The 19,419-nt window shown below is 50.5% G+C and overlaps 1 protein-coding gene across 4 annotated transcripts in view; it reads right to left on the bottom strand.

The window, feature by feature from the left end:
* The window catches only part of LOC135538042 (TBC1 domain family member 15-like), a 97,364-nt gene that overhangs the window by 36,995 nt on the left and 40,950 nt on the right, over nt 1–19,419 (bottom strand). For all 4 annotated transcript variants that reach the window (XR_010455317.1, XR_010455316.1, XM_064964036.1 and 1 more), the window contains exons 7-9: nt 17,745–17,945; nt 5,316–5,444; nt 2,954–3,057 (exon numbers count right to left, since the gene is read on the bottom strand). Coding sequence is in view for 2 of the 4 variants with exons in the window: in XM_064964036.1 (XP_064820108.1) it covers nt 2,954–3,057; nt 5,316–5,444; nt 17,745–17,945 (434 nt within the window). In the remaining 2 variants the exon portion in view is untranslated. The remainder of the gene's footprint in view (nt 1–2,953; nt 3,058–5,315; nt 5,445–17,744; nt 17,946–19,419) is intronic.

Raw genomic sequence — 19,419 nt, 5'->3', positions numbered from 1 at the left:
GTCTCCTAATGAGTAGGAGTGTCTCTCTTATGTTTTCCTCCCTGTCTCCTAATGAGTAGGAGTGTCTCTCTCAGGTTTTCCTCCCGGTCTCCTAATGAGTAGGAGTGTCTCTCTCAGGTTTTCCTCCCGGTCTCCTAATGAGGAGGAGTGTCTCTCTTAGGTTTTCCTCCCAGTCTCCTAATGAGTAGGAGTGTCTCTCTCAGGTTTTCCTCCCGGTCTCCTAATGAGTAGGAGTGTCTCTCTCAGGTTTTCCTCCCAGTCTCCTAATGAGTAGGAGTGTCTCTCTCAGGTTTTCCTCCCGGTCTCCTAATGAGTAGGAGTGTCTCTCTCAGGTTTTCCTCCCAGTCTCCTAATGAGTAGGAGTGTCTCTCTTAGGTTTTCCTCCCAGTCTCCTAATGAGTAGGAGTGTCTCTCTCAGGTTTTCCTCCCGGTCTCCTAATGAGTAGGAGTGTCTCTCTCAGGTTTTCCTCCCAGTCTCCTAATGAGTAGGAGTGTCTCTCTTACGTTTTCCTCCCTGTCTCCTAATGAGGAGTGTCTCTCTCAGGTTTTCCTCCCAGTCTCCTAATGAGGAGTGTCTCTCTTAGGTTTTCCTCCCGGTCTCCTAATGAGTAGGAGTGTCTCTCTCAGGTTTTCCTCCCAGTCTCCTAATGAGGAGTGTCTCTCTTAGGTTTTCCTCCCAGTCTCCTAATGAGTAGGAGTGTCTCTCTCAGGTTTTCCTCCCGGTCTCCTAATGAGTAGGAGTGTCTCTCTCAGGTTTTCCTCCCAGTCTCCTAATGAGTAGGAGTGTCTCTCTTACGTTTTCCTCCCTGTCTCCTAATGAGGAGTGTCTCTCTCAGGTTTTCCTCCCAGTCTCCTAATGAGGAGTGTCTCTCTTAGGTTTTCCTCCCGGTCTCCTAATGAGTAGGAGTGTCTCTCTCAGGTTTTCCTCCCAGTCTCCTAATGAGGAGTGTCTCTCTTAGGTTTTCCTCCTGGTCTCCTAATGAGGAGTGTCTCTCTTAGGTTTTCCTCCCGGTCTCCTAATGAGGAGTGTCTCTCTCAGGTTTTCCTCCCTGTCTCCTAATGAGTAGGAGTGTCTCTCTCAGGTTTTCCTCCCTGTCTCCTAATGAGGAGTGTCTCTCTCAGGTTTTCCTCCCTGTCTCCTAATGAGTAGGAGTGTCTCTCTTAGGTTTTCCTCCTGGTCTCCTAATGAGTAGGAGTGTCTCTCTCAGGTTTTCCTCCCTGTCTCCTAATGAGGAGTGTCTCTCTCAGGTTTTCCTCCCGGTCTCCTAATGAGTAGGAGTGTCTCTCTCAGGTTTTCCTCCCAGTCTCCCAATGAGGAGTGTCTCTCTTACGTTTTCCTCCCTGTCTCCTAATGAGTAGGAGTGTCTCTCTTACGTTTTCCTCCCTGTCTCCTAATGAGTAGGAGTGTCTCTCTTAGGTTTTCCTCCCGGTCTCCTATTGAGTAGGAGTGTCTCTCTTAGGTTTTCCTCCCTGTCTCCTAATGAGTAGGAGTGTCTCTCTTAGGTTTTCCTCCCTGTCTCCTAATGAGTAGGAGTGTCTCTCTCAGGTTTTCCTCCCGGTCTCCTAATGAGGAGTGTCTCTCTTAGGTTTTCCTCCCGGTCTCCTAATGAGTAGGAGTGTCTCTCTCAGGTTTTCCTCCCAGTCTCCTAATGAGGAGTGTCTCTCTCAGGTTTTCCTCCCAGTCTCCTAATGAGGAGTGTCTCTCTCAGGTTTTCCTCTCTGTCTCCTAATGAGTAGGAGTGTCTCTCTTAGGTTTTCCTCCTGGTCTCCTAATGAGTAGGAGTGTCTCTCTCAGGTTTTCCTCCCTGTCTCCTAATGAGTAGGAGTGTCTCTCTCAGGTTTTCCTCCTGGTCTCCTAATGAGGAGTGTCTCTCTCAGGTTTTCCTCCCAGTCTCCTAATGAGTAGGAGTGTCTCTCTCAGGTTTTCCTCCCGGTCTCCTAATGAGTAGGAGTGTCTCTCTCAGGTTTCCCTCCTGGTCTCCTAATGAGTAGGAGTGTCTCTCTTAGGTTTTCCTCCCAGTCTCCTAATGAGGAGTGTCTCTCTCAGGTTTTCCTCCCGGTCTCCTAATGAGTAGGAGTGTCTCTCTCAGGTTTCCCTCCTGGTCTCCTAATGAGGAGTGTCTCTCTCAGGTTTTCCTCCCGGTCTCCTAATGAGGAGTGTCTCTCTCAGGTTTTCCTCCCAGTCTCCTAATGAGGAGTGTCTCTCTTAGGTTTTCCTCCCAGTCTCCTAATGAGGAGTGTCTCTTTCAGGTTTTCCTCCCGGTCTCCTAATGAGTAGGAGTGTCTCTCTTACGTTTTCCTCCCGGTCTCCTAATGAGTAGGAGTGTCTCTCTCAGGTTTTCCTCCCAGTCTCCTAATGAGGAGTGTCTCTCTCAGGTTTTCCTCCCGGTCTCCTAATGAGTAGGAGTGTCTCTCTCAGGTTTTCCTCCCGGTCTCCTAATGAGGAGTGTCTCTCTCAGGTTTTCCTCCCAGTCTCCTAATGAGTAGGAGTGTCTCTCTTAGGTTTTCCTCCCGGTCTCCTAATGAGGAGTGTCTCTCTCAGGTTTTCCTCCCGGTCTCCTAATGAGTAGGAGTGTCTCTCTTAGGTTTTCCTCCCAGTCTCCTAATGAGTAGGAGTGTCTCTCTTAGGTTTTCCTCCCGGTCTCCTAATGAGTAGGAGTGTCTCTCTCAGGTTTTCCTCCCGGTCTCCTAATGAGGAGTGTCTCTCTCAGGTTTTCCTCCCGGTCTCCTAATGAGGAGTGTCTCTTACGTTTTCCTCCCGGTTTCCTAATGAGGAGTGTCTCTCTCAGGTTTTCCTCCCGGTCTCCTAATGAGGAGTGTCTCTTACGTTTTCCTCCCGGTCTCCTAATGAGTAGGAGTGTCTCTCTTAGGTTTTCCTCCCGGTCTCCTAATGAGGAGTGTCTCTCTCAGGTTTTCCTCCCTGTCTCCTAATGAGGAGGAGTGTCTCTCTTACGTTTTCCTCCTGGCCAGACTCCTCCTCTCCTCCAGGGTGCTCTCCCAGGGGAAGTAGCCCAGCAGAAACTTCCATCCCTCCTTCCTCAACACGTGACACAGACCCTAGGAGGGAAGGAGAGACAGAAAGAGGGATGGGGGGGGACAGAGAGAAAGTAAGAGAGGAGAGACGGACAGCTTTCATTTCCACAGTCCTACAGTAAGTAACAAACAAAACAGGCCTAACAGAGCTATTCAAGGTTCAACTGAGCCTTCGACTTCCAACGGTCGCTTCAGAGAGAGAGAGGCGATGTCGGGAGACAAAACAATCTCTGAAAAGCGGCTGGCCCCTACTTTCATTTCCTTCATGGAGAGAGACTACGGAGAGGCATCAGATGCTGCCTTTAATGAGTGTTCTGCCTCGCTGCTCAAGGCCACAGCCAATAGACATCCACAGGCCACAGACATCCACAGGCCACAGACATCCACAGGCCACAGACAGCCACAGGCCACAGACAGCCACAGGCCACAGACATCCACAGGCCATAGACATCCACAGGCCACAGACATCCACAGGCCACAGACATCCACAGGCCACAGACATCCACAGGCCACAGACATCCACAGGCCATAGACATCCACAGGCCACAGACATCCACAGGCCACAGCCAATAGACATCCACAGGCCACAGACATCCACAGACAGCCACAGGCCACAGACATCCACAGGCCACAGACATCCACAGGCCACAGACATCCACAGGCCATAGACATCCACAGGCCATAGACATCCACAGGCCATAGACATCCACAGGCCACAGACATCCACAGGCCACAGACAGCCACAGGCCATAGACATCCACAGACATCCACAGGCCACAGACATCCACAGGCCACAGACATCCACAGGCCACAGACATCCACAGACATCCACAGGCCACAGACATCCACAGGCCACAGACAGCCACAGGCCACAGACAGCCACAGGCCACAGACAGCCACAGGCCACAGACATCCACAGGCCACAGACATCCACAGACATCCACAGGCCACAGACATCCACAGGCCACAGACATCCACAGGCCACAGACATCCACAGGCCACAGACATCCACAGGCCACAGACATCCACAGGCCACAGACATCCACAGGCCATAGACATCCACAGGCCATAGACATCCACAGGCCATAGACATCCACAGGCCATAGACATCCACAGGCCATAGACTCCAGTGTGGATGAGCTACTAGCTCTGTCAAGGATGAACAGTATATGTAGGAATTAAAAGCACTGATGGGTTTGTGCTGTTGCTACTCTCTTAATTAACAGCAGAGGGCGTGTGTGTGGTGTGTTTGTGGTGTGTGTGAGATACAGAGACTGTCCCGTTTGATCATGTGTTTCAGTGTGTTACATCCTGGTGTTTCAGTGTGTTACATCCTGGTGTTTCAGTGTGTTACATCCTGGTGTTTCAGTGTGTTACATCCTGGTGTTTCAGTGTGTTACATCCTGGTGTTTCAGTGTGTTACATCCTGGTGTAACATACTGGTGTTTCAGTGTGTTACATCCCGGTGTGTCAGTGTGTTACATCCCGGTGTTTCAGTGTGTTACATCCCGGTGTTTCAGTGTGTTACATCCTGGTGTTTCAGTGTGTTACATCCTGGTGTTTCAGTGTGTTACATCCCGGTGTTTCAGTGTGTTACATCCTGGTGTTTCAGTGTGTTACAGCCCGGTGTTTCAGTGTGTTACATCCTGGTGTTTCAGTGTGTTACATCCTGGTGTTTCAGTGTGTTACAGCCTGGTGTTTCAGTGTGTTACATCCTGGTGTTTCAGTGTGTTACATCCCGGTGTTTCAGTGTGTTACATCCTGGTGTTTCAGTGTGTTACATCCTGGTGTTTCAGTGTGTTACATCCTGGTGTTTCAGTGTGTTACATCCTGGTGTTTCAGTGTGTTACATCCTGGTGTTTCAGTGTGTTACATCCTGGTGTTTCAGTGTGTTACATCCTGGTGTTTCAGTGTGTTACATCCTGGTGTTTCAGTGTGTTACATCCTGGTGTTTCAGTGTGTTACATCCTGGTGTTTCAGTGTGTTACATCCTGGTGTTTCAGTGTGTTACATCCCGGTGTTTCAGTGTGTGGCTCAGTCGGTAGAGCATGGCGCTTGCAACGCCAAGCGTCGTGGGTTCGATTCCCGCTGGGACCACCCATATGTAAAAGTAGTGGCCCCAGCCGACTTGTAAGTCGCTTTGGACAAAAGCGTCTGCTAAATGGGATATATTATATATTATTACATCCCGGTGTTTCAGTGTGTTACATCCTGGTGTTTCAGTGCGTTACATCATACTGCCTTTAGCTGGTTCCTGGCCCCACATTTGAGGTGTTCCTTACCCCTTTGAAAATGGTCTGTTTGAGGTGTGAGATGTTCCTCATGCGTCCCTCAGGGTCCATGTTGGTGTTCCACTCCTTCGCCCCAACAGGCTCCCTACGCCGGACCTCTGGCAGCACGCCAAGATCAATCTACCAGGACAGAGAGGGTATGGAAATACTGCATTACCTACATGTTACTGCTGCACCAATAACACACTATAGAGAGGGAGGGGACTTACTGCTACACCAATAACACACTATAGAGAGAGAGAGGGAGGGGACTTACTGCTACACCAATAACACACTATAGAGAGAGAGGGGACTGACTGCTACACCAATAACACACTATAGAGAGAGAGAGAGGGAGGGGACTGACTGCTACACCAATAACACACTATAGAGAGAGAGAGAGGGAGGGGACTGACTGCTACACCAATAACACACTATAGAGAGAGAGGGAGGGAGGGGACTGACTGCTACACCAATAACACACTATAGAGAGAGAGGGAGGGAGGGGACTGACTGCTACACCAATAACACACTATAGAGAGAGAGGGAGGGAGGGGACTGACTGCTACACCAATAACACACTATAGAGAGAGAGGGAGGGAGGGGACTGACTGCTACACCAATAACACACTATAGAGAGAGGGAGGGGACTGACTGCTACACCAATAACACACTATAGAGAGAGGGAGAGGGAGGGGACTGAGATATCAAATCAGCAAAATACCTTGTCAAAATCTAAGAATTTAAACAAAAGAAAGACATTAACAATGTAAAGACTCAGTGACCATAGCCTGGCTATAGAGACAACATAGAAAACAAGCTGGTCTTGGGGCTCTGTTCACACACAGACCCCACAGAGCCCCAGGACAGCAACACAACTAGAACCCAACCAAATCATGAGAAAACAAAAATATTATTATTTTCAACGTGTCAAGTAATTAACAAAAAAACTGTGCAAACTCGAACGCCATTTTGCCCTAAACAGTGAGTTCACAGTTGCAGAAAATGAGGTGGAAACTGTGGTGCACTTAACCACACTTCCTGCCAAATGTATGACCATACTAGAGACACATATTTCCCTCAGATCACACAAATCCACTTTTGATAAACTCCCATATCTATTGGGTGAAATACCACAGTGTGCCATCACAGCAGCAAGATTGGTGACCTGTTGCCACAAGGGAAACTAGTGAAGAACAAACACCATTGAATATACAACCCATATTTATGTTTATTTAAACTATATGCACATCATTACAACACTGTATATAGACATATGTTTACTGTAAATTGTTTAATATCTACTTCATTTGCTTTGGCAATGTTAACATATGTTTCCCATGCCAATATAGCCGAGACAGAGAGAAAGACCAAGTCATGAGGGTCACGACCCCATTGAAATCCAACAAAACCCCAAGCTCTGGCTGGACACACTGGTTACGTTGTGGCTGTTTTAAAATGGAAATCATTTAAAACACTATTTCTAATGTGTGTGTGTGTGTGTGTGTGTGTGTGTGTGTGTGTGTGTGTGTGTGTGTGTGTGTGTCATGTCATTTCTAACTCTGTGTCCAGTACTAGCCTACACACACGTCCAATTAACAGCTGTGTGACGTTTGGTTTGCCAGGCCAACAACCTGGTACAATACCGTAGCGACGACACTCTGTCCTCTTTTCAGACACTTAAGTCAATTGAACAGTTCTGCTCAGAGAGATAGAAGAAGAGGATTCAGCCAGAAAGACAGACTAACTAAAGCCTAAGCTACGAAGCGGAGAACTGTTTCCATGGGGACAGGGCTGATAAGGGGGGGGACGGGGTGGACTGTAAATAGGAGTCAATAATTCATGAGCTTTGTGATAAGCAGGGATGTGTGTGTGTGTGTGTGTGTGTGTGTGTGTGTGTGTGTGTGTGTGTGTGTGTGTGTGTGTGTGTGTGTGTGTGTGTGTGTGTGCGCGCATGTGTTCGTGCAGCACCATCACTATCCAACATCCAGCCAGCCAACACACACAAGACAGCGCTATTTTGTTACGCCTTCATTGGAAAATAACTAGAAAGAGATTTAGGAAGAACTTTTCTCACATCAGTGAAAATATTTTTTCTTAAGGTGTGGGTTGTATAAACAGAACGAGAGAGAAGTCCACAAAGCTTCTCCATTCAGTGGATTCAGAGAGAGAGTTCCACTAAGCTTCTCCATTCAGTGGATTCAGAGAGAGAGTTCCACAAAGCTTCTCCATTCAGTGGATTCAGAGAGAGAGTTCCACTAAGCTTCTCCATTCAGTGGATTCAGAGAGAGAGTTCCACTAAGCTTCTCCATTCAGTGGATTCAGGTAGTACTCAGACCCCTCGACGTCATCCGCATTCTGTTACATTACAGCCTTATTCTAAAATGGATTATAATCATTTAAATCCCCCTCGTCAAGCTATACACAACAACCCATAATGACAAAGCAAAAACAAGTTAACATTGTTTGAAAAAAATATGACAAAATAAAAACACTGACATTTCACATTACCATATGTATTCAGACCCTTTACTCAGGACTTTGTTGAAGCATCTTTGGCAGCGATTACAGCCTAGAGTTTTCTTGGGTATGACGCTACAAGCTTGGCACACCTGTATTTGGGGAGTTTCTCCCATTCTTCTCTGCAGATCAACTCAAGCTCTGTCCGGTTGGATGGGGAGCGTCGCTGCACAGATATTTTCAGGTCTCTCCAGAGACGTCTGGGCTCTGGCTGGGCCACTCAAGACATTCAGAGACTTGTCCCATAGACACTCCTGCATTGTCTTGGCTGTGTGCTTATGGGTTGTCGTGTTGGAAGGTGAACCTTCGCCCCAGTCTGAGGTCCTGAGTGCTCTGGAGCAGGTTTCATCAAGGATCTCTCTGGTCCATTCATCTTTCCCTTGATCCTGTCTAGTCTCCCAGTCCCTGCCGCTGAAAAACATCCCCAGAGCAGGATGCTGCCAGCACCATGCTTCACCGTAGGGATGGTGCCAGGTTTCCTCCAGACGTGACGCCAAAGAGTTCAACCTTGGTTTCATCAGACCAGAAAATCTGGTTCCTCATGGTCTGAGTCCTTTAGGTGTCGTTTGGCAAACTCCAAGCAGGCTGTCATGTGCCTTTTACTGAGGAGTGGCTTCCGTCTGACCACTCTACCATAAAGGCCTGATTGGTGGAGTGCTGCAGAGATGGTTGTCCTTCTGGAAGGTTCTCCCATCTTCATAGAGGAATGGATTCCGTCTGGCCTGATTGGTGGAGAGCTGCAGAGATGGTTGTTCTTCTGGAAGGTTATCCCATCTCCATAGAGGAATGGATTCCATCTGGCCTGATTGGTGGAGAGCTGCAGAGATGGTTATTCTTCTGGAACTCTGGAGCTCTGTCAGAGTGACCATCGGGTTCTTGGTCACCTCCCTGACCAAGGCCCTTCTCCCCCATTTGCTCAGGTTGTCCGGGCGACCAGCCCCTGGTGGTTCCAAACTACCTCCATTTAATAATGATGAAGGCCACGGTGTTCTTGGGGAACCTTCAAAGCTGCATATCTGATCACCTTCGTATAGTGTGGCTCTTTATACAGAGGTTGTTTTAAACAGGTAAAGTAGCATAGTTACACTATTGATCTTTCTCCCTCTCTTCTAATGATTTCCACAAGGTAATAAAGTGGCCAGCCAGGAGGTTCATGTAATCAAAATCTAATTAAAAAATCTGCCGTGCGTTGCATTCCTCCGCGACTCAGAGGTTACACTCTGCATCATCAGCCAATCGAAGGGTGTGTGTGTGTGTGTGTGTGTGTGTGTGTGTGTGTGTGTGTGAGAGAGAGCGATTTACTATTTACTCACCACAGATCTATTTACATAATGTATTAACCTTTATTTAAACCAGGTAGATTGAGAGCACATGGCGCTTGCAATGCCAAGGGTCCTTGGTTAGATTTTCGCTGGAGCCTCCCATATGTTACATTTATGCACACTACTGTCTGTACTTGATAAAAGCATCTGCTAAATGGGATAGGGGATACGCAGTCAGTTGAGGACAACAGTCCTAATGTTGAAAGGGGAGACCTAGTCAGTTGGGGACAACAGTCCTAACGTTGAAAGGGGAGACCTAGTCAGTTGGGGACAACAGTCCTGATGTTGAAAGGGGAGACCTAGTCAGTTGGGGACAACAGTCCTAATGTTGAAAGGGGAGACCTAGTCAGTTGAGGACAACAGTCCTAATGTTGAAAGGGGAGACCTAGTCAGTTGAGGACAACAGTCCTAATGTTGAAAGGGGAGACCTAGTCAGTTGAGGACAACAGTCCTGACGTTGAAAGGGGAGACCTAGTCAGTTGAGGACAACAGTCCTAATGTTGAAAGGGGAGACCTAGTCAGTTGAGGACAACAGTCCTAATGTTGAAAGGGGAGACCTAGTCAGTTGAGGACAACAGTCCTAACGTTGAAAGGGGAGACCTAGTCAGTTGGGGACAACAGTCCTAATGTTGAAAGGGGAGACCTAGTCAGTTGAGGACAACAGTCCTAACGTTGAAAGGGGAGACCTAGTCAGTTGAGGACAACAGTCCTAATGTTGAAAGGGGAGACCTAGTCAGTTGAGGACAACAGTCCTAATGTTGAAAGGGGAGACCTAGTCAGTTGAGGACAACAGTCCTGACGTTGAAAGGGGAGACCTAGTCAGTTGAGGACAACAGTCCTAATGTTGAAAGGGGAGACCTAGTCAGTTGGGGACAACAGTCCTAATGTTGAAAGGGGAGACCTAGTCAGTTGAGGACAACAGTCCTAATGTTGAAAGGGAGACCTAGTCAGTTGGGGACAACAGTCCTAATGTTGAAAGGGAGACCTAGTCAGTTGAGGACAACAGTCCTGATGTTGAAAGGGGAGACCTAGTCAGTTGGGGACAACAGTCCTAATGTTGAAAGGGGAGACCTAGTCAGTTGAGGACAACAGTCCTAATGTTGAAAGGGGAGACCTAGTCAGTTGAGGACAACAGTCCTGACGTTGAAAGGGGAGACCTAGTCAGTTGAGGACAACAGTCCTGATGTTGAAAGGGGAGACCTAGTCAGTTGAGGACAACAGTCCTAATGTTGAAAGGGGAGACCTAGTCAGTTGAGGACAACAGTCCTGACGTTGAAAGGGGAGACCTAGTCAGTTGAGGACAACAGTCCTGATGTTGAAAGGGGAGACCTAGTCAGTTGAGGACAACAGTCCTGATGTTGAAAGGGGAGACCTAGTCAGTTGAGGACAACAGTCCTGACGTTGAAAGGGGAGACCTAGTCAGTTGAGGACAACAGTCCTAATGTTGAAAGGGGAGACCTAGTCAGTTGAGGACAACAGTCCTAATGTTGAAAGGGGAGACCTAGTCAGTTGAGGACAACAGTCCTAATGTTGAAAGGGGAGACCTAGTCAGTTGGGGACAACAGTCCTGATGTTGAAAGGGGAGACCTAGTCAGTTGAGGACAACAGTCCTGATGTTGAAAGGGGAGACCTAGTCAGTTGAGGACAACAGTCCTAATGTTGAAAGGGGCGACCTAGTCAGTTGGGGACAACAGTCCTAATGTTGAAAGGGGAGACCTAGTCAGATGTACAACTGAATGTCATCAACTGAAATGTGTCTTCCTCATTTAACCCTCTGAATCAGAGCGGGGGTGGGGGGGGGGGGGGGCTTAATCCACGTCAGCGCTGCCTGGGGAGCAGTTGTTGTTGAGGGTAACTGCTTTGCCCAACGACAGAAAAGCAGATTTGCCCCTCACCCTGCCTGCCTCCGCCTCACCCTGCCTGCCTCCCCCTCACCCTACCTGCCTCCCCCTAATCCCTACCTGCCTCCCCCTCACCCTACCTGCCTCCCCCTCACCCTACCTGCCTCCCCCTAATCCCTACCTGCCTCCCCCTAATCCCTACCTGCCTCCCCCTAATCCCTACCTGCCTCCCCCTCATCCCTACCTGCCTCCCCCTCACCCTACCTGCCTCCCCCTCACCCTACCTGCCGCCTCCCCCTCACCCTACCTGCCTCCCCCTCACCGCCTCCCCCTCACCTTACCTGCCTCCCCCTCACCCTACCTGCCTCCCCCTCACCCTACCTGCCTCCCCCTCACCCTACCTGCCTCCCCCTCACCCTACCTGCCTCCCCCTCACCCTACCTGCCTCCCCCTCACCCTACCTGCTGCCTACCGGCACATATTATTACAGCGCACTCTGTTGGTCATGAGGTTTAATAATAACAGTAATAATATATGAATAATAAATAAATATAGTGCACTCTTTATTTATTATTCATATATTGATTACTGAGAACACGTTCTCTATTACAGTAACACCAAGACAGAAGATTAGAACCAGGAGGAGGTGATACAGACCTACCGACGTCCCCCCCCCACTCTGTCCCACCGACGTCCCCCCCCCCCCACTCTGTCCCACAGACCTACCGACGCCCCCCCACTCTGTCCCACCGACGTCCCCCCCACTCTGTCCCACAGACCTACCGACGTCCCCCCACTCTGTCCCACAGACCTACCGACGTCCCCCCCACTCTGTCCCACAGACCTACCGACGCCGCCCCCTGTCCCACAGACCTACCGACGCCCCCCCCCACTCTGTCCCACCGACGTCCCCCCACTCTGTCCCACCGACGTCCCCCCCACTCTGTCCCACAGACCTACCGACGCCCCCCACTCTGTCCCACCGACGCCCCCCCACTCTGTCCCACCGACGCCCCCCCCACTCAGTCCCACCGACGCCCCCCCCCACTCTGTCCCACCGACGTCTCCACACTCTGTCCCACCGACGTCCCCACACTCTGTCCCACCGACGTCCCCACACTCTGTCCCACCGAAGTCCCCACACTCTGTCCCACCGACGCCCCCCCACTCTGTCGCACCGACGTCCCCCCCACTCTGTCCCACCGACGTCCCCCCCCACTCTGTCCCACCGACGTCCACCCCCCACTCTGTCCCACCGACGTCCCCCCCCCACTCTGTCCCACCGATGTCCCCACACTCTGTTCCACCGACGTCCCCCCCACTCTGTCCCACCGACCTCCCCCCCCACTCTGTCCTACCGACGTCCCCACACTCTGTCCCACCGACCTACCGACGTCCCCGTCCCCCCCACTCTGTCCCACCGACGTCCCCACCCCACTCTGTCCCACCGACCTACCGACGCCCCCCCCACCCACTCTGTCCCACCGACGTCCCCACACTCTGTCCCACAGACCTACCGACGTCACACCCCCCACTCTGTCCTACCGACATCCCCACCGCACTCTGTCCCACCGACCTACCGAAGTCCCCACCCTCTGTCCCACAGACCTACCGACGCCCCCCCCACCCCCTCTGTCCCACCGACATCCCCACACTCTGTCCCACAGACCTACCGACGTCCCCACACTCTGTCCTATAAACCTACTGAGAAACAAAGTTCAAACCACATTTAAGTGGATTTCTCATTTCCAGCCGTTTCTGAGAAGCACAGAGAGTGTGATTTTGCCGTTCCACTCTGGGTGCCATTCCACTGAGTGGGTTGTGTGGGGTGACTATTCCTATGTTTAGCAAAGCACATGTCATCCAACATCACACTCAACCACACCTGTGGAGAGAAGAGGAGGCAAGCGAGCAGCGCGGGTTGCCTTGGCAACGCTGAGAGCAGAGGGTCACTTCTAATTAAAACAGAGAGGCAATTAGAGAGGAACTGGGTGGCTGTTACCACAACCTCCTGTTTTAATGGAGACAGACGGTAGAGCTGTATCTGTGTGAGGAAAAAGGGAATTTCTGTCTGAGAGTCCCATCTAGCCAGTCTGCTCGGGTCCTGGCTGAGAGTCCCATCTAGCCAGTCTGCTCGGGTCCTGGCTGAGAGTCCCATCTAGCCATTCTGCTCGTGTCCTGGCTGAGAGTCCCATCTAGCCAGTCTGCTCGGGTCCTGGCTGAGAGTCCCATCTAGCCAGTCTGCTCGGGTCCTGGCTGAGAGTCCCATCTAGCCAGTCTGCTCGGGTCCTGGCTGAGAGTCCCATCTAGCCATTCTGCTCGGGTCCTGGCTGAGAGTCCCATCTAGCCAGTCTGCTCGGGTCCTGGCTGAGAGTCCCATCTAGCCATTCTGCTCGGGTCCTGGCTGAGAGTCCCATCTAGCCATTCTGCTCGGGTCCTGGCTGAGAGTCCCATCTAGCCATTCTGCTCGGGTCCTGGCTGAGAGTTCTATCTAGCCAGTCTGCTCGGGTCCTGGCTGAGAGTTCCATCTAGCCAGTCTGCTCAGGTCCTGGCTGAGAGTTCTATCTAGCCAGTCTGCTCGGGTCCTGGCTGAGAGTCCCATCTAGCCAGTCTGCTCGGGTCCTGGCTGAGAGTTCCATCTAGCCAGTCTGCTCGGGTCCTGGCTGAGAGTCCCATCTAGCCATTCTGCTCGGGTCCTGGCTGAGAGTCCCATCTAGCCATTCTGCTCAGGTCCTGGCTGAGAGTGCCATCTAGCCATTCTGCTCGGGTCCTGGCTGAGTCCCATCTAGCCAGTCTGCTCGGGTCCTGGCTGAGAGTCCCATCTAGCCAGTCTGCTCGGGTCCTGGCTGAGAGTCCCATCTAGCCAGTCTGCTCGGGTCCTGGCTGAGAGTCCCATCTAGCCAGTCTGCTCGGGTCCTGGCTGAGAGTCCCATCTAGCCATTCTGCTCGGGTCCTGGCTGAGAGTGCCATCTAGCCAGTCTGCTCGGGTCCTGGCTGAGAGTGCCATCTAGCCATTCTGCTCGGGTCCTGGCTGAGAGTTCCATCTAGCCATTCTGCTCGGGTCCTGGCTGAGAGTTCCATCTAGCCATTCTGCTCGGGTCCTGGCTGAGAGTTCCATCTAGCCATTCTGCTCGGGTCCTGGCTGAGAGTTCCATCTAGCCATTCTGCTCGGGTCCTGGCTGAGAGTCCCATCTAGCCAGTCTGCTCGGGTCCTGGCTGAGAGTCCCATCTAGCCAGTCTGCTCGGGTCCTGGCTGAGAGTCCCATCTAGCCAGTCTGCTCGGGTCCTGGCTGAGAGTTCCATCTAGCCAGAATGCTCGGGTCCTGGCTGAGAGTCCCATCTAGCCAGTGAGACAGGTGGGCACTAGGCAGTAAGCAGCCGTGCTTCACATCTCACAAGATTGCTACAGTATGTCATATTGATGTGGTTCTGGAGACGTTAAACGCGGTCAGATCTGATCGCCTGTATGTGTTTCCTAAGTCTGTCTTTATCTCCAAGACTGTATTGACGCTTTGCCTATTTGATGGTTCGTCACAGGGCATAGCGGGATTTCTTCCGGGTTAGAGTCCCGCACCTTGAAAGAGGCAGCTCTACCCTTCAGCTCAGTGCGAATGTTACCTGTAGTCCATGGCTTCTGGTTGTGGTATGTACGTACAGTCACTATGGGGACAACGTCCTCAATGCACTTATTGATAAAGCCAGTGACTGATGTGGTGTTCTCCTCAATGCCATTGGAAGTTCAGCATCTGCTTCATCTGACCACGTCTTTATTGATCTCGTCACTGGTGCTTCCTGCTTTAATTTCTGCTTGTAAGCAGGAATCAGGAGGATAGAGTAGTGGTCCGATTTACCAAATGGAGGGCGAGGGAGAGCTTTGTACGCGTCTCTGTGTGTGGAGTACAGGTGATCTAGATTTGTTTTTCCCCCTCTGGTTGCACATTTATCATGTTGATAGACAAGAATTTCGATACACTCGCATTAACATCTGCTAACCATGTGTATGTGACAAATAAAATTTGATTTGATAGAACTGATTTAAGTTTCCCTGCATTAAAGTCTCCGGCCACTAGGAGCGCCGCCTCTGGATGAGTGGTTTCCTGTTTACTTATTTCCTTATACAGCTGACTGAGTGTGATCTCAGTGACCACATCAGTCTGTGGTGGTAAATAAACAGCCACGAAAACTATAGCTTTAAAACTCTCTAGGCAAGTAGTGTGGCCTGCAATTTATCACAATATACTCTACTTCAGGCGAGCAGAATCTAGAGACTTCATTAGATTTCGTGCACCAGCTGTTTACAAATACGCACAGACCCCCCCCCCCCTCGTTTTACCGGAGTGTGCTGTTCTATCTTGCCGGTGCAGCGTATATCCCGCTAGCTGAATATCCATGTCGTCAGTCAGTCACGATTCCGTGAAACATAGGATATTACAGTTTTTGATGTCCCGCTGGTAGGATATTCGTGATCGTACCTCACCTAATTTATTGTCCAATGATTGCACGTTGGCGAGTAATATTTAAGGTAACGGCAGCTTTCCCACACACCTTCTGCAGATCCTCACAAGGCATCCTGCTCTGTGTCCTCTGTACCTGCGTCTCTTCCTCTACAGAATAACGGGGATGTTGGCCTTGTCGGGTGTTCGGAGAATGTCCTGTTGCGTCTGCTTGTTGAAGAAGAAAAATATTTGTCTAATCCGAGGTGAGCGATCGCTGTCCTGATATCCAGAAGCTCTTTGTCTAATCCGAGGTGAGTGATCTCTGTCCTGATATCCAGAAGCTCTTTGTCTAATCCGAGGTGAGTGATCGCTGTCCTGATATCCAGAAGCTCTTTGTCTAATCCGAGGTGAGTGATCGCTGTCCTGATATCCAGAAGCTCTTTGTCTAATCCGAGGTGAGTGATCGCTGTCCTGATATCCAGAAGCTCTTTGTCTAATCCGAGGTGAGTGATCGCTGTCCTGATATCCAGAAGCTCTTTGTCTAATCCGAGGTGAGTGATCGCTGTCCTGATATCCAGAAGCTCTTTGTCTAATCCGAGGTGAGTGATCGCTGTCCTGATATCCAGAAGCTCTTTGTCTAATCCGAGGTGAGTGATCGCTGTCCTGATATCCAGAAGCTCTTTGTCTAATCCGAGGTGAGTGATCTCTGTCCTGATATCCAGAAGCTCTTTGTCTAATCCGAGGTGAGTGATCGCTGTCCTGATATCCAGAAGCTCTTTGTCTAATCCGAGGTGAGTGATCTCTGTCCTGATATCCAGAAGCTCTTTGTCTACTCCGAGGTGAGTGATCTCTGTCCTGATATCCAGAAGCTCTTTGTCTAATCCGAGGTGAGCGATCGCTGTCCTGATATCCAGAAGCTCTTTGTCTAATCCGAGGTGAGTGATCGCTGTCCTGATATCCAGAAGCTCTTTGTCTAATCCGAGGTGAGTGATCGCTGTCCTGATATCCAGAAGCTCTTTGTCTAATCCGAGGTGAGTGATCTCTGTCCTGATATCCAGAAGCTCTTTGTCTACTCCGAGGTGAGTGATCTCTGTCCTGATATCCAGAAGCTCTTTGTCTAATCCGAGGTGAGCGATCGCTGTCCTGATATCCAGAAGCTCTTTGTCTAATCCGAGGTGAGCGATCGCTGTCCTGATATCCAGAAGCTCTGTCTAATCCGAGGTGAGTGATCGCTGTCCTGATATCCAGAAGCTCTGTCTAATCCGAGGTGAGTGATCGCTGTCCTGATATCCAGAAGCTCTTTGTCTAATCCGAGGTGAGTGATCGCTGTCCTGATATCCAGAAGCTCTTTGTCTAATCCGAGGTGAGTGATCGCTGTCCTGATATCCAGAAGCTCTTTGTCTAATCCGAGGTGAGTGATCGCTGTCCTGATATCCAGAAGCTCTTTGTCTAATCCGAGGTGAGTGATCGCTGTCCTGATATCCAGAAGCTCTTTGTCTAATCCGAGGTGAGTGATCGCTGTCCTGATATCCAGAAGCTCTTTGTCTAATCCGAGGTGAGTGATCGCTGTCCTGATATCCAGAAGCTCTTTGTCTAATCCGAGGTGAGTGATCGCTGTCCTGATATCCAGAAGCTCTTTGTCTAATCCGAGGTGAGTGATCGCTGTCCTGATATCCAGAAGCTCTTTGTCTAATCCGAGGTGAGTGATCTCTGTCCTGATATCCAGAAGCTCTTTGTCTAATCCGAGGTGAGTGATCGCTGTCCTGATATCCAGAAGCTCTTTGTCTAATCCGAGGTGAGTGATCTCTGTCCTGATATCCAGAAGCTCTTTGTCTAATCCGAGGTGAGTGATCTCTGTCCTGATATCCAGAAGCTCTTTTTTTGCCGTAAGATACAGTTGCAGAAAAATATGTACAAAATAAGTTACAAATAACGCAAAAAAACAACATAACAGCACAATTGGTTGGACGCCCGTAAAACTGCTGCCATTTCTTCTGGCGCCATTTTCCAGTTCCTGAGTGAGTTCCTGAGTGAGTGAGTGAGTTCCTGAGTGAGTGAGTGAGTGAGTGAGTGAGTGAGTGAGTGAGTGAGTGAGTTCCTGAGTGAGTGAGTTCCTGAGTGAGTGAGTTCCTGAGTTCCTGAGTGAGTGAGTGAGTGAGTGAGTGAGTGAGTGAGTGAGTGAGAGCGTTCATTCATCATTGTCTACTCTGACCCACCCTGGTGATAACCTCAAAGCCTGGTTCCTCCAGCTGGTTGTGTGTGTGTGTGTGTGTGTGTGTGTGTGTGTGCGTGTGCGTGTGCGTGTGTGTGTGTGTTCCTCACCCTGGTGATAACCTCAAAGCCTGGTTCCTCCAGCTGGTTGATGTCCAGACCAGGTATGGTCTCATTCAGCAGGTCAGCCACCTCCCCGACAGGCCTCTGCTTCAGTAGCACCGTGTCTGGACCCCGGAACGCGTCAAACAGGTAGTTGGTCACCTTGGAGAAACCACCCAGCGTAGTGGTGACTGGGTCCTGGGAAAACTTCTGGTGGGGGAGAGGGAGGAGAGAGAGTTGATTGGTGGAGAGAGGGAGAAGGAGAGAGGGAGAGAGAAGGAGAGAGGAGGAGAGAAGGAGAGAGGAGGAGAGAAGGAGAGAAGGAGAGAAGGAGAGAGGAGGAGAGAAGGAGAGGAGGAGGAGAGAAGGAGAGAGGAGGAGAGAAGGAGAGAGGAGGAGAGAAGGAGAGAGGAGGAGAGGAGGAGAGAAGGAGGAGAGGAGGAGAGAAGGAGAGAGGAGGAGAGAGGGAGAAGGAGAGAGAGGAGAGAGGGAGGAGGGAGAGAGGAGAGGAGGGAGAGGGGAGAGGGAGAAGGAGGGAGAGGAGAGAGGAGGAGAGAGGGAGAAGGAGGGAGAGGAGAGAGGAGGAGAGAGGAGAGGGGAGGAGAGGGGAGGAGAGAGGGAGGATGAGAGAGAAGGAGAGAGGAGGAGAGAGGAGGAGAGACCTTGGAGGACCCAGAGAGTGGAGACTGGGAGGAGAGGAGAGAGGGAGAAGGAGAGAAGATGAGAGAGAAGGAGAGAGGAGGAGAGAGGAGGAGAGAGGGAGAAGGAGAGAAGGAGGAGAGAGAAGGAGAGAGGAGGAGAGAGGGAGAAGGAGAGAGGAGAGGAGGAGAGAGGGAGGATGAGAGAGAAGGAGAGAAGGAGGAGAGATGGAGAAGGAGAAGGAGAGAGAGGGAGAAGGAGAGAGAGGAGGAGAGAGGGAGAAGGAGAGGAGAGGGATGACAGGGAAGATAGGGGTCATGAAGGAGGTCACTGTTAACGCTGTGGCACCAGACAGATGTAGTTTAGCTGCAGTCTCATTATAAGCACTTTAAGATGACACGAGCTTATTTTAGCCATGCTATTTTCACCTGAATCACAGGTGTGAAATGTTACATTAGGAAGTGCCCACAGCCAGATGACTTACTGCACATTATAACTTCTTTCGATTTTCATCAAAAGCAACGGGCGAAAGCATCTCAAAAGCACAACAGCATTGGTCATCATCTCAGACGCCCAACCTAGTAGCCCCCCCCTCCCCTGGCCACTCACTGCCTGGAACACTTTCAACTCTCCACACTGCGTACTCTGACACTTTCAACTCTCCACACTGCGTACTCGTACACTTTCAACTCTCCACACTGCGTACTCGTACACTTTCAACTCTCCACACTGCGTACTCTGACACTTTCAACTCTCCACACTGCGTACTCTTACACTTTCAACTCTCCACACTGCGTACTCTAACACTTTCAACTCTCCACACTGCGTACTCTAACACTTTCAACTCTCCACACTGCGTACTCTAACACTTTCAACTCTCCACACTGCGTACTCTGACACTTTCAACTCTCCACACTGCGTACTCTGACACTTTCAACTCTCCACACTCCGTACTCTGACACTTTCAACTCTCCACACTGCGTACTCTTACACTTTCAACTCTCCACACTGCGTACTCTGACACTTTCAACTCTCCACACTGCGT

Source organism: Oncorhynchus masou, unplaced genomic scaffold, assembly GCF_036934945.1.
Source record: "Oncorhynchus masou masou isolate Uvic2021 unplaced genomic scaffold, UVic_Omas_1.1 unplaced_scaffold_897, whole genome shotgun sequence".
Taxonomy (NCBI): domain Eukaryota; kingdom Metazoa; phylum Chordata; class Actinopteri; order Salmoniformes; family Salmonidae; genus Oncorhynchus; species Oncorhynchus masou.
This window is presented reverse-complemented; position numbering and strand designations above follow the sequence as displayed.